Source organism: Silurus meridionalis, chromosome 27 (assembly GCF_014805685.1).
Source record: "Silurus meridionalis isolate SWU-2019-XX chromosome 27, ASM1480568v1, whole genome shotgun sequence".
Classification (NCBI taxonomy): Eukaryota; Metazoa; Chordata; class Actinopteri; order Siluriformes; family Siluridae; genus Silurus; species Silurus meridionalis.
In genome coordinates, this window is record NC_060910.1 from 595,001 (window position 1) to 607,500 (window position 12,500).

Genomic DNA, 12,500 nt, shown 5'->3' on the forward strand with positions numbered 1-12,500 from the left:
ACGAGAGCTTCTTTGTAACTATAAGCACAAAGAAGTTTCCATGGTAACAGTGATGAGTTATCAGCCCAGAAGTAGGTGTGTGATATGAACCTCCAAACATCTCCACCTGGCTGATCTTCTTCAACCTTCTCAGTGCAGAGCAGCAGCTTCCTGATTCACCACCACCACCACCACCATCTCTACACTCACACACACGACCGCATTCACACACTGATAGAAAGTCGGCAACAAAACCCTGAACAGTGCGTGAGGTGAAGTCATTCATTCTCTGTAAACCTCTGCATTCTGGAAACTGAAGAGCACTGAGATGTTGTGAGGAAGAACTGTGAGTCAGAGAGCGAGAGAGAAGGAGAGAGATAGAGAGAGGGAGAGAAGGGGAGAGAGAGAGCGAGAGAGAGAGAGAGAGAGAGAGAGGAGAGAGAAGGAGAGAGAGAGGAGAGAGAGAGAGAGAGAGGAGAGAGAGAGAGAGAGAGAGAGAGAGGAGAGAGAGAGAGAGAGAGAGAGAGAGAGAGAGAGAGAGAAGAGAGAGAGAGAGAGAGAGAGAGAGAGAGAGAGAGAGAGAGAGAGAGGAGAGAGAGAGAGAGAGAGAGAGGGAGAGAGAAGGAGAGAGAGAGAGAGGGAGGAGAGAGAGAGAGAGAGAGAGAGAGAGGGGGAGAGAGAGAGAGAGAGAGAGAGAGAGGAGAGAGAGAGAGAGAGAGAGAGAGAGAGAGAGAGAGAGAGGAGAGAGAGAGGAGAGAGAGAGGAGGGAGAGAGAGAGAGAGGAGGGGAGAGAGAGAGAGAGAGAGAGAGAGAGAGAGAGGGAGGAGAGAGAGAGAGAGAGAGAGAGAGAGGAGAGGGGGAGAGAGAAGGAGAGAGAGAGAGAGGGAGAGAGAGAGAGAGAGAGAGGGGAGGGAGAGAGAGAGAGAGGAGAGGGGGAGAGAGAGAGAGAGAGAGAGAGAGAGAGAGAGATGGATGTGCAGGTCAATAGTGGAGCAGGGAGGCTAATTTCTGGAAGACCTTTTCGGATCGTTAGCCAAGCGGACGAGTGGAGAGACAGAAGCCCTGTGTCATCACTCGTTCTCTCTCTCTCTTGGTCTGTCGTCTGTTTGGAGATGAATCCCTCTGTAATGAGTTCAGAGCGCGGGTCAATACGGCCAGTCGATAGCGATAACCTGCAACACAAACACTCTGAACGCCGCTCGCGCTCGCAATCGATGATCTTTATCCTGCCTGGAGTGCGCACTACTTAGCAACCGCGTGTCCCATTGACCCGCCGCGTCTCCTCACATTTTACAGCAGCACAACCTTCTCTTTTAAAACACGGCCCTGAGTGACGAGCTCCTGACAGCCACGGTGAGCTAGCCACACACAACTAGCTTCAAACACCACCGTGCTTCAGCTACACACGAATGAAGCTCTGTTTCCATGGCAACTGTAATACTTCTCCCTTATCCACGCACTTTTATGGAGAATTGATTTATATTTCTGCATGCTAGCTGCGGCAGAATGTGCTGCCTGATTAGCTAATACACTAGCCACGATGTTAGCTTGCTGAAGACATCATCATCTTCAGCCTGGATACATTCATCAGAAACCAACATTTAAAATTATTTTAAATTAATATATAAATATGACGTAAGGTTCAGTTTTCAGTGCGACACTAAAACAGGTCGTAATAATCACGTGTTTTACTGAAGAACATGTCGGAGCTCAAACTTCTTTACTTTCACTTGAGTGAAAAAGTGCAGTCAGAACTTCAGCTTTCACCAGAATCTTTTAAAACATCAGCATCTGCACTTCTACTGAGTGAAGGATGTGTGGACTTGTCGCCTCTGCTACACACACACACACACCCCTAAAAAACACACATACACACACACCTATAAACACACACACACCTAAAACACACCTACACACACACCTATAAACACACACACACACACACACACACACACACACACACTGTGTGTGTAGCTTTCTTTCATTAATTCATGTAATATATAGTGACTAAACAATTTATTCATTTTATTGCTTAAATTGTTTAGTCACTATATATTACATGAATTAATGAAAGAAAGAAAGAAAGAAAGAAAGAAAGAAAGACCCCACACACGTGTGATGCAGATATAAGGTCCGACCTTTATTCCGTACATTTTTAAACCATGAAAGTTCAAATTTTTTTTCACGCCTAAAACTCTACTTGTTCTGTATACAAGATTCTAAGAAAAGAACAACTGCACAACACCACAAGGTCGACAGAGACAGTCCCTCAGGCCAGCGTTCACTCCGTCACTCGCTCAGTGTTCACGTGTTCACGTGTAAAGCTCAGTGGAGTTCCAGTGAGGAGGTTGGAGGTTTGTTTGGTTCGGCTCTCGGTAGGAGAATACATGTGACGCTGATCCTCCTGGACACCGTCTAATAATACTCTGCTTCGGAAAATCGTCCAATCAGAGACTTCTGCTTCCTCTTTGCATAGATGGCAGCTCGCCCCTACCCCCCCCATCCCCGTGACCACGCCCCCTCCGCCCTCTGATTGGACAGATGTGTTTAAATGGATTTTGACTGCACCCTTTTTTTAAGAAACATTTAAAAAGTCAAATAAATTTACAATGCCAACTTTAGTTCCAAGGTCAACAGGATCTGTACAATAACTTACAGAAATCCAACAGGAATCATTCGGTAAACGTCTGCAAAGCAAAAACAGGCAACAAACAGAGAGAACTGCTTCGGGAACATCGTCCACACTCGGCGTTTCCCTCACGGCTGAGAGTGTTCTCCTGCAGGAATCCGAGCGGGGACGGGACGGGGACGGGGACGGGGACGCAGCGGGATCCGGTGCTAATTTGTAAAAAATAACATGATCTGTACACGAAAAAAAAAACCACAAATAGGAAAAGAAGTACAAACTCGTTCACTTCATCACGTGGGAAAAAATAAAAAGGCCATTAGATGAATATATTAACGTTAATATCAAATTCCTGGTGACTTGTCCCCGTGTTCGTCCTCACCCTCGTCCATGTCCGTATAAAATACAAGCAGAATCATGTGCTTTATAATCCGAGGTACAAATTCTTTCTTTTGTACAAATGATACATAATAAGTGCACATCAAACAAATTCTTTCCACCATGTTATCGTGCCTCCACCTCTTTAGGATTACGCGACGGGGAAAATTCCCTCGTGTCTTGCGTAGTCCGTCTCGGAGAATTGGGTCGGACCGAGGGCACAAGAGGAGGAGGGGCGCTGAGGGCTGCGGTCGGGGGAGGGCGGTATGGCATTGCCCCTAGATGAGGCAAAAAGGGGGGCATGTGAGGCAAGTGCCCCTCCATCGGAGACTGATGCAGCTGGTGAAGTCGGGCGCGTTCCAATTCGTCACGCAGGTGCAGTCGCTCTCGTTCTTCCGCCTGCTGCCTGATCCGCTCCTGTTCCCTGCGCACTTCCATCAAGTGATCTTGGTGCGAGTACTCGTGCGGTTCCCGCTCCCGGTAGTTCCGATCCGCCTCGTAGATCCCTGGGAATCGGTTCCCTGTCTCGGCTCGGATCTGGAAATCCATTCTCCGCTGGAGGTCAAAATTCCGATATGCCTCCCGAAGCGGGTCCCACGAGAAGGCAGGGTGAGGGAAACGATCCCGATTCGCTGTTGCCGCAAAATGGCCGACGCCCACAAACGGAGCCAGTCGAGCGCGGTCGAGGATGTTCAGCCCACCCATCTGGTGCATGAATGGCAGAGAGTGCGGGATTGTTGGAGGCGGAGCCTGGTGATGAGGAGGAAGAGGCGGAGCCTGGCTTGGATTTGGGTTTTGAGGCGGAGGAGGCTCAGATACCAGCACCAGCTCTTCCTGTTCCTGGTCCTGTTCCTTTCGCTCCTCTTTGATCTTGGTGGTGTCATTTTTGAGCTTGTGGATCGGCGCTCCCGGCGAGCACAGCTTCCTGTCAGAGAGCACGATTCCCAGCGGCTCAGATTTGTTCTTGGAGAACGGAGACGGTGAGCGGAGGAGGGGCTTGCACGAGTCGACGGACGACGTTGAGGCGCTGCGTTCGCTGCACTCTTTCGTCGGAGAACGACTGCGGTCCTTTGCTCGCACCTCGGATAGCACCACCGCCTCCCTCTCGTGGTCGCCGCGGGGACGGTCACCATGGTTTCGACCCATGTCATTTCCTCCGCCACTGCTGCAGCGGATCAAGTTGCTGATCTGGTAGCCGACAGGAGCCGATGCAGGAGACGAACGATTCGAGTGGCGACTGTCCCTGAAAAACAACAACAGAAAACAAACAATTACAAAAACAGGTTCAGAGGCAGGTTCAAATTGGCTGAGAGGACTTGGGTTGCTGAGGAGTTGACATCAATGACAGAATGAACAGTGTGTTAGTCGTGAACTGATACAAATATGACGAACACTGACCGGTCTTTGTCTTCCTTCCCGATAGACGAGTCTCGTTTCTCCCTCTCCCTCTCTTTCTCTCGTTCGTGGCTGTTAGCTGAGCTGCTTCTCTCTCCGTCACTAACTTTGGGCCACTGAGGAAATGAGGGTGGAGTTCTGTGCAGTCGGTTCCACGAATCCTGGCTCGGGCTGCTGAACCCGGGCAGCCCTGGGCTGTCTTTGGGTCCGAACACACTGTTGGAGCCTGAGAGAGAGACAGAAAAACACCACTTCATAAGAACAGCTGGAATAAATCCTGATCCAGATGCTGTAAAGATTTGATTTTAGTTCACTGATGCTCCGTGGCGTTTTGCTCACAAAACGGAAAGATGATCAGCAGACGAAGAATCGATCAGCAGGTGATCAGCAGCACCTCAGTGATACTGTACAGATGTTTAAAGTGCTCAAAACTTCAAAACAAACCAGAGGCCTATAAATGAGCAGGAAGGAAAAACTCTCTGAGACAGAAGATCGGTTACTGAGAGTGTAACAGTGGTGCTGAATTTGACCACAGTGGAGTTTTGGAAGTCTAATTTTTCCTTTGAGTGAAACACGACATTCGCACAACGATGACTGGATCTCGAAAGCAAAGGCCTTTAAACGATATCAATGAAGAAGTTTTCATCATCAAGCCTTATAACTTATGTGTGTGTGTCTCACCCCTCATCAACTCCAGACACATCTCTCTCTCTCTTCTCCTGTCTGTCTCTCTCTATTTCTATTTCTCTCTCCTCCTCTTTCTCTCCTCCTGTTTCTCCTGATATCTCTCTCATGTTTCATTCCTTGCTTCACTGCTTTATTCTGACAGGGCTGTCTGACGAAAAGAAAATGTAAATAACATGAAAAAGGAAGAAAAGAATGTACAAAATGAAGAGAGCGAGAGAGAGAGAGAGAGAGAGAGAGAGAGAGAGAGAGAGAGAAATTATGAAAATTAAAGTGGATTATGAAGAATGGATTGTCAAAAAGGAACATGTAGGATGGGACATGAGACATGTAGGTCTATCTCTCTGTCTTCTGTGTTTCTCTCTCTGTCTATCTCTGTCTCTCTCTCTCTCTGTCTCTCTCTCTTACCCAGGGCAGGGTTTCCTAGCCCCCCGAAGGCGTTAGCTGACAGGTTGCCGAGATTTCCAAATGAACTGGAGCGACTGAAAGCATCTGCAGAGACAAAAACAACAAAAAAACAGATTAGAGATGACAGACAGGCAGACAGACAGGCAGACAGACAGGCAGACAGACAGACAAGATCTGCACTAAACACTGTACTGACAGTCTAGTGGACATTACCCAATTCTTCTAAACAGTGTGTGTGTGTGTGTGTGTGTGTGTGTGTGCTTGTACCTATGTGGATATGTGTGTGTGTGTCAGTGAGTGTCTTTGTTTATGTGTTTATGTGAGCTGTGTATTTCTTTGTATATGAATGTGTATATGTATTTGTGTGTGACTTTGAGCATGTGTGTGTGTGTGTGTGTGTGTGTGTGTGTTTCAGTTTATTTTTGTGTTTTCCATCTACAGCTTCATCAGTGTGTCTTTATTTCCCCTGAGCTTAAACTGTTTATAAACCTAAATTAGATCAGTCTCAGGGGCGTGTCTCTATGGAGTCACATACAAAACACACACACACACACACACACACACACACACACACACACACAACGCAGACAGACAGACAGATAGACAGAGAGACATATGGAGAGACAGACAGATGGAGAGAAAGACAGATGGACAAACAGACAGACAGATGGACAGACAGACAGATGGAGAGACAGACAGATGGAGAGAAAGACAGATGGACAAAAAGACAGAGAGATGGACAGATGGAGAGACAGACAGATGGAGAGACAGACAGACAGCAGAAAAATTATGTAATAAAGTGGGTTTACTTACGCTTACCTGCCAGATGGGTGGGAGGCAGGAAGCTGCTGTGATGAGGGGCGTGGCCATACGGTGAGGTTGCTGGATGCCCTGATCCTATTGGATGAAAGTGAAAGCATCGTTAGCAAAACAGACCAATCAACCAATCAACAGCAGTATAATAAACATATTAAATTTAATTTTCAATGTACACAAATTCACACAAAACTCTCTCTCCTTCAGCCACCCCCCTCCCACAACACCACCCTTTATAACTCACTATAAGAATGCCAGATGCCTTTATCTCGTCGTCCTACAAATGAATTCTGATTACATTCAGACTGAAGGTACTCGATCTCTGGAAACGGTTGCTATGGTAACTCAGAGCTAGCCGTCCTGAATGAAAGATGTGAAGTTTAATAAGCAGCGTTGTGTTTGTGTTTAAGAAGCGAGATGTGATGACTCAGTAATGACACGTTTGTGACACTCGTCAGTGGGAAAGACACGAGCGTCGATTCGACCGTCTGACTTTGTGGAGTTGAGGATATGAGGCGTTTCATTAGAATAAAGGAGGAAGGGGCGGGGCCTCATCTGCATGATTCATTAATGAAAGAGCCAATTACAGCTTGTTTTGGGACACAACAGTGGATAATCGCGTGCTAAAGGCCACTCGGATTCCCGGCGACCTTCAATCAAGGACCTGCCGTCAATTAGCTCAGGTGGAGACATTTATATTCACAACACGGATGATGGAGATAACAACAAGCAGATCCCCTCACCACCGGGACGCAACACCGAGGCCAGACAGCTGATTTAGATTTATTAGAGAGGAAAGATGGCGGTGATGTGAATAATACGCGATGGAGGGATGAATATAAACAAGGTCAAAGCATCGACAGATACGAAGCGACGCTCATCTCACAGCACACAATATTATCGTATCATTCCAGAACACTGAGTACATTTCCCCAAACCTCCACCTTCTCTCTCTCTCCCCCTCTCTCGCTCACTCTCTCTCACAGAAACATCATTTTATAGATCACAGGAAAAACCTGTAGGGGGACAGCTAACCCTGTCCTGTACCCCAGACTCACCTGCCTTCCGACCCCACCCTCTGACCCCACCCTCTGACCCAGAGGCGATTTCTTTAAGACTGCAAGCACGGCTTCCCTTATAATGTCACAAAATTAATGGTCAAATATGTACTATTGTATTAACATTTTATTGACTAAAAATGCGTTAGAAAACGTTCATCTCAAAGACGAGTTCGTTCAGAATCAGTTACATATAGCAGGTCGGCTGACTCGATTTCCTTCTCATACATTCCCGCAGCGTCACAGTGCATTTCCCTATTGAAGCCCAGCGTCCAGGGTAACAGGGGAAAGCTGTGTGATTACTTGTTGTTCCTTAAAGACATGGAGTTGGACAGTGCAATGCCTCAGCTTTACAAACTGTTCTCATTAGTGGCAACAATTGGAGCTACATCTGCAGGTGTAGAAAGGAGCTTCTCCTGTTTAAAGCGACTCAAGTCCTACACCCGAAACACAATGGGCCAAGGCCGTTTAAGCAGCCTAGCTCTGCTGGCCATTGAGAGGACACTGGTCAAGTCACTTGAAAAGACTCCTAGTTGGTACGACAGGGTCACAGACCATTTTCTTGAAAAGGAACGTAGGGCAGAATTTACTTTTAAATAAATAGACAATTTTATGATGTAGGCCGAAAATGAGCTTCCCCTCTCTGACAGACCAGTAGCCGCCACTGCTCTGACCCCACCCTCTGACTCGTATCAAAAGGGGTGCATTAATCTAACCCTGTACTACAGTCAGAACTGCATTTACAAAGAGTTCAACACCAACTGACCAATCACAGTGCAGAACTCAGCAGCAGTGTGGTGTTAGAGGACGTAATACAGCTTCCTGTCTGACAGAAACACACACCTGTAGATTGGAAGAGAGGTCTGGCGAGGTCGTGAGGATAGGGGAACCCTGGGAACACACCCGGAGCCGGAGGTCTGCTGAACAAATCCAGTTTTCCCGTTATATCCAGTTTATGAGGATCCAAATGCATCTGCTGCACCACCATAAAGAAAAACAACTCAATTACTTCAGCTGTTCTCCGACACATCAGGTGAACATCTCACCTATGTTTCCCACAATACTGTGATGTCATAATCCTCCACATCTTGAATTACTCTGGTGGGTGGGGTTATTGTGTTATAATCAGTGGTGGGTGGGGTTATTGTTATAATCAGTGGTGGTGTGGTTATTGTGTAATAATCAGTGGTGGGTGGTTGTTGTGTTATAATCAGTGGTGGGTGTGGTATTGTGTTATAATCAGTGGTGGGTGGGGTTATTGTGTAATAATCAGTGGTGGGTGGGGTTATTGTGTTATAATCAGTGGTGGGTGTGGTTATTGTGTTATAATCAGTGGTGGGTGTGGTATTGTGTTATAATCAGTGGTGGGTGTGGTTGTTGTGTAATAATCAGTGGTGGGTGTGGTTATTGTGTTATAATCAGTGGTGGGTGTGGTTGTGTGTAATAATCAGTGGTGGGTGGTTATTGTGTAATAATCAGTGGTGGGTGGGGTTATTGTGTTATAATCAGTGGTGGTGTGGTTATTGTGTAATAATCAGTGGTGGGTGGGGTTATTATGTAATAATCAGTGGTGGGTGGGGTTGTTGTGTTATAATCAGTGGTGGGTGTGGTTATTGTGTGTAATAATCAGTGGTGGGTGTGGTTACTGTGTTATAATCAGTGGTGGGTGTGGTTACTGTGTTATAATCAGTGGTGGGTGGTTATTGTGTTATAATCAGTGGTGGGTGTGGTATTGTGTTATAATCAGTGGTGGTGTGGTTATTGTATTATAATCAGTGGTGGGTGTGGTTATGTGTTATAATCAGTGGTGGGTGTGGTTATTGTGTTATAATCAGTGGTGGGTGGTTGTTGTGTAATAATCAGTGGTGGGTGTGGTTATTGTATTATAATCAGTGGTGGGTGGTTATTGTGTAATAATCAGTGGTGGGTGGGGTTATTGTGTTATAATCAGTGGTGGGTGTGTTATTGTGTTATAATCAGTGGTGGGTGTGGTATTGTGTTATAATCAGTGGTGGGTGTGGTTATTGTGTTATAATCAGTGGTGGGTGGGGTTATTGTGTTATAATCAGTGGTGGGTGTGGTTATTGTGTTATAATCAGTGGTGGGTGGGGTTGTTGTGTAATAATCAGTGGTGGGTGGGGTTGTTGTGTTATAATCAGTGGTGGGTGGGGTTATTGTGTAATAATCAGTGGTGGGTGGGGTTATTGTGTTATAATCAGTGGTGGGTGTGGTTATTGTGTTATAATCAGTGGTGGGTGTGGTTATTGTGTAATAATCAGTGGTGGGTGGGGTTATTGTTATAATCAGTGGTGGGTGTGGTAATTGTGTAATAATCAGTGGTGGGTGGGGTTATTGTGTTATAATCATTGGTGGGTGGGGTTATTGTGTTATAATCAGTGGTGGGTGTGGTTGTTGTGTAATAATCAGTGGTGGGTGGGGTTATTGTGTAATAATCAGTGGTGGGTGGGGTTATTGTGTAATAATCAGTGGTGGGTGGGGTTATTGTATTATAATCAGTGGTGGGTGGGGTTATTGTGTAATAATCAGTGGTGGGTGGGGTTATTGTGTTATAATCAGTGGTGGGTGTGGTTATTGTGTGTAATAATCAGTGGTGGGTGGGGTTATTGTATTATAATCAGTGGTGGGTGGGGTTGTGTTATAATCAGTGGTGGGTGTGGTTATTGTGTAATAATCAGTGGTGGGTGGGGTTATTGTGTTATAATCAGTGGTGGGTGGGGTTATTGTTATAATCAGTGGTGGTGGGGTTATTATGTAATAATCAGTGGTGGGTGGGGTTATTGTATTATAATCAGTAGTGGGTGGGGTTATTGTGTTATAATCAGTGGTGGGTGTGGTTATTGTGTTATAATCAGTGGTGGGTGGGGTTATTGTGTAATAATCAGTGGTGGGTGTGGTTATTGTGTAATAATCAGTGGTGGTGTGGTTATTGTGTTATAATCAGTGGTGGTGTGGTTATTGTGTTATAATCAGTGGTGGGTGTGGTATTGTGTTATAATCAGTGGTGGGTGTGGTTATTGTGTAATAATCAGTGGTGGGTGGGGTTGTGTTATAATCAGTGGTGGGTGTTATTGTGTTATAATCAGTGGTGGGTGTGGTTATTGTGTTATAATCAGTGGTGGGTGGGGTTATTGTGTATAATCAGTGGTGGGTGTGGTTATTGTGTTATAATCAGTGGTGGGTGTGGTTATTGTGTAATAATCAGTGGTGGGTGGGGTTATTGTGTTATAATCAGTGGTGGGTGTGGTTATTGTGTTATAATCAGTGGTGGGTGTGGTTATTGTGTAATAATCAGTGGTGGGTGTGGTTATTGTGTTATAATCAGTGGTGTGGTTATTGTGTAATAATCAGTGGTGGGTGTGGTATTGTGTTATAATCAGTGGTGGGTGGGGTTATTGTGCAATAATCAGTGGTGGGTGGGGTTATTGTGTAATAATCAGTGGTGGGTGGTTATTGTGTTATAATCAGTGGTGGGTGGGGTTGTGTTATAATCAGTGGTGGGTGTGGTTATTGTGTAATAATCAGTGGTGGGTGGGGTTATTGTGTTATAATCAGTGGTGGGTGTGGTTGTGTTATAATCAGTGGTGGGTGGGGTTATTGTGTAATAATCAGTGGTGGGTGTTATTGTGTTATAATCAGTGGTGGGTGGGGTTATTGTGTAATAATCAGTGGTGGTGGGGTTATTGTGTTATAATCAGTGGTGGGTGGGGTTATTGTGTTATAATCAGTGGTGGGTGTGGTTGTGTAATAATCAGTGGTGGGTGGGGTTATTGTATTATAATCAGTGGTGGGTGGGGTTATTGTGTTATAATCAGTGGTGGGTGGGGTTATTGTGTAATAATCAGTGGTGGGTGTGTGGTTATTGTGTTATAATCAGTGGTGGTGGGGTTATTGTGTAATAATCAGTGGTGGGTGGGGTTATTGTGTTATAATCAGTGGTGGGTGTGGTTGTGTTATAATCAGTGGTGGTGTGGTTATTGTGTATAATCAGTGGTGGGTGGGGTTATTGTGTTATAATCAGTGGTGGGTGTGGTATTGTGTTATAATCAGTGGTGGGTGTGGTTATTGTGTAATAATCAGTGGTGGGTGGGGTTATTGTGTTATAATCAGTGGTGGGTGGGGTTATTGTGTAATAATCAGTGGTGGGTGGGGTTATTGTGTTATAATCAGTGGTGGGTGGGGTTATTGTGTTATAATCAGTGGTGGGTGTGGTTATTGTGTTATAATCAGTGGTGGGTGGGGTTATTGTGTTATAATCAGTGGTGGGTGTGGTTATTGTGTTATAATCAGTGGTGGGTGGGGTTATTGTGTTATAATCAGTGGTGGGTGTGGTTATTGTGTTATAATCAGTGGTGGGTGGGGTTATTGTGTTATAATCAGTGGTGGGTGGTTATTGTGTATAATCAGTGGTGGGTGGGGTTATTGTGTTATAATCAGTGGTGGGTGGGGTTATTGTGTTATAATCAGTGGTGGGTGGGGTTATTGTGTTATAATCAGTGGTGGGTGGGGTTATTGTGTTATAATCAGTGGTGGGTGTGGTTATTGTGTTATAATCAGTGGTGGGTGTGGTTATTGTGTTATAATCAGTGGTGGGTGGGGTTATTGTGTAATAATCAGTGGTGGGTGTGGTTATTGTGTTATAATCAGTGGTGGTGGGGTTATTGTGTTATAATCAGTGGTGGGTGGGGTTATTGTGTTAAAATCAGTGGTGGGTGGGGTTATTGTGTAATAATCAGTGGTGGGTGTGGTTATTGTGTTATAATCAGTGGTGGGTGTGGTTTTTGTGTTATAACCAGTGGTGGGTGGGGTTATTGTGTAATAATCAGTGGTGGGTGGGGTTATTGTGTTATAATCAGTGGTGGGTGGGGTTATTATGTTATAATCAGTGGTGGGTGGGGTTATTGTGTTATAATCAGTGGTGGGTGGGGTTATTATGTTATAATCAGTGGTGGGTGGGGTTATTGTGTTATAATCAGTGGTGGGTGTTATTGTGTTATAATCAGTGGTGGGTGGGGTTATTGTGTTATAATCAGTGGTGGGTGGGGTTATTGTGTAATAATCAGTGGTGGGTGGGGTTATTGTGTAATAATCAGTGGTGGGTGGGGTTATTATGTTATAATCAGTGGTGGGTGGGGTTA

At 45.4% G+C, this 12,500-nt stretch overlaps 2 protein-coding genes across 2 annotated transcripts in view; both read right to left on the reverse strand.

The window, feature by feature from the left end:
- chfr (checkpoint with forkhead and ring finger domains, E3 ubiquitin protein ligase) overlaps window positions 1-5,460 on the reverse strand; it is a 33,544-nt gene extending 28,084 nt beyond the window's left edge. Inside the window, 1 exon segment of the mRNA XM_046841442.1 lies at window positions 5,080-5,460. The gene's annotated coding sequence lies outside the window, so the exon portion shown is untranslated.
- fbrsl1 (fibrosin-like 1) overlaps window positions 2,099-12,500 on the reverse strand; it is a 242,858-nt gene continuing 232,456 nt past the window's right edge. Inside the window, 5 exon segments of the mRNA XM_046841445.1 lie at window positions 2,099-4,226; window positions 4,382-4,604; window positions 5,471-5,554; window positions 6,284-6,367; window positions 8,188-8,320. Coding sequence (XP_046697401.1) covers window positions 3,110-4,226; window positions 4,382-4,604; window positions 5,471-5,554; window positions 6,284-6,367; window positions 8,188-8,320 — 1,641 coding nt within the window. The 3' untranslated portion in view covers window positions 2,099-3,109.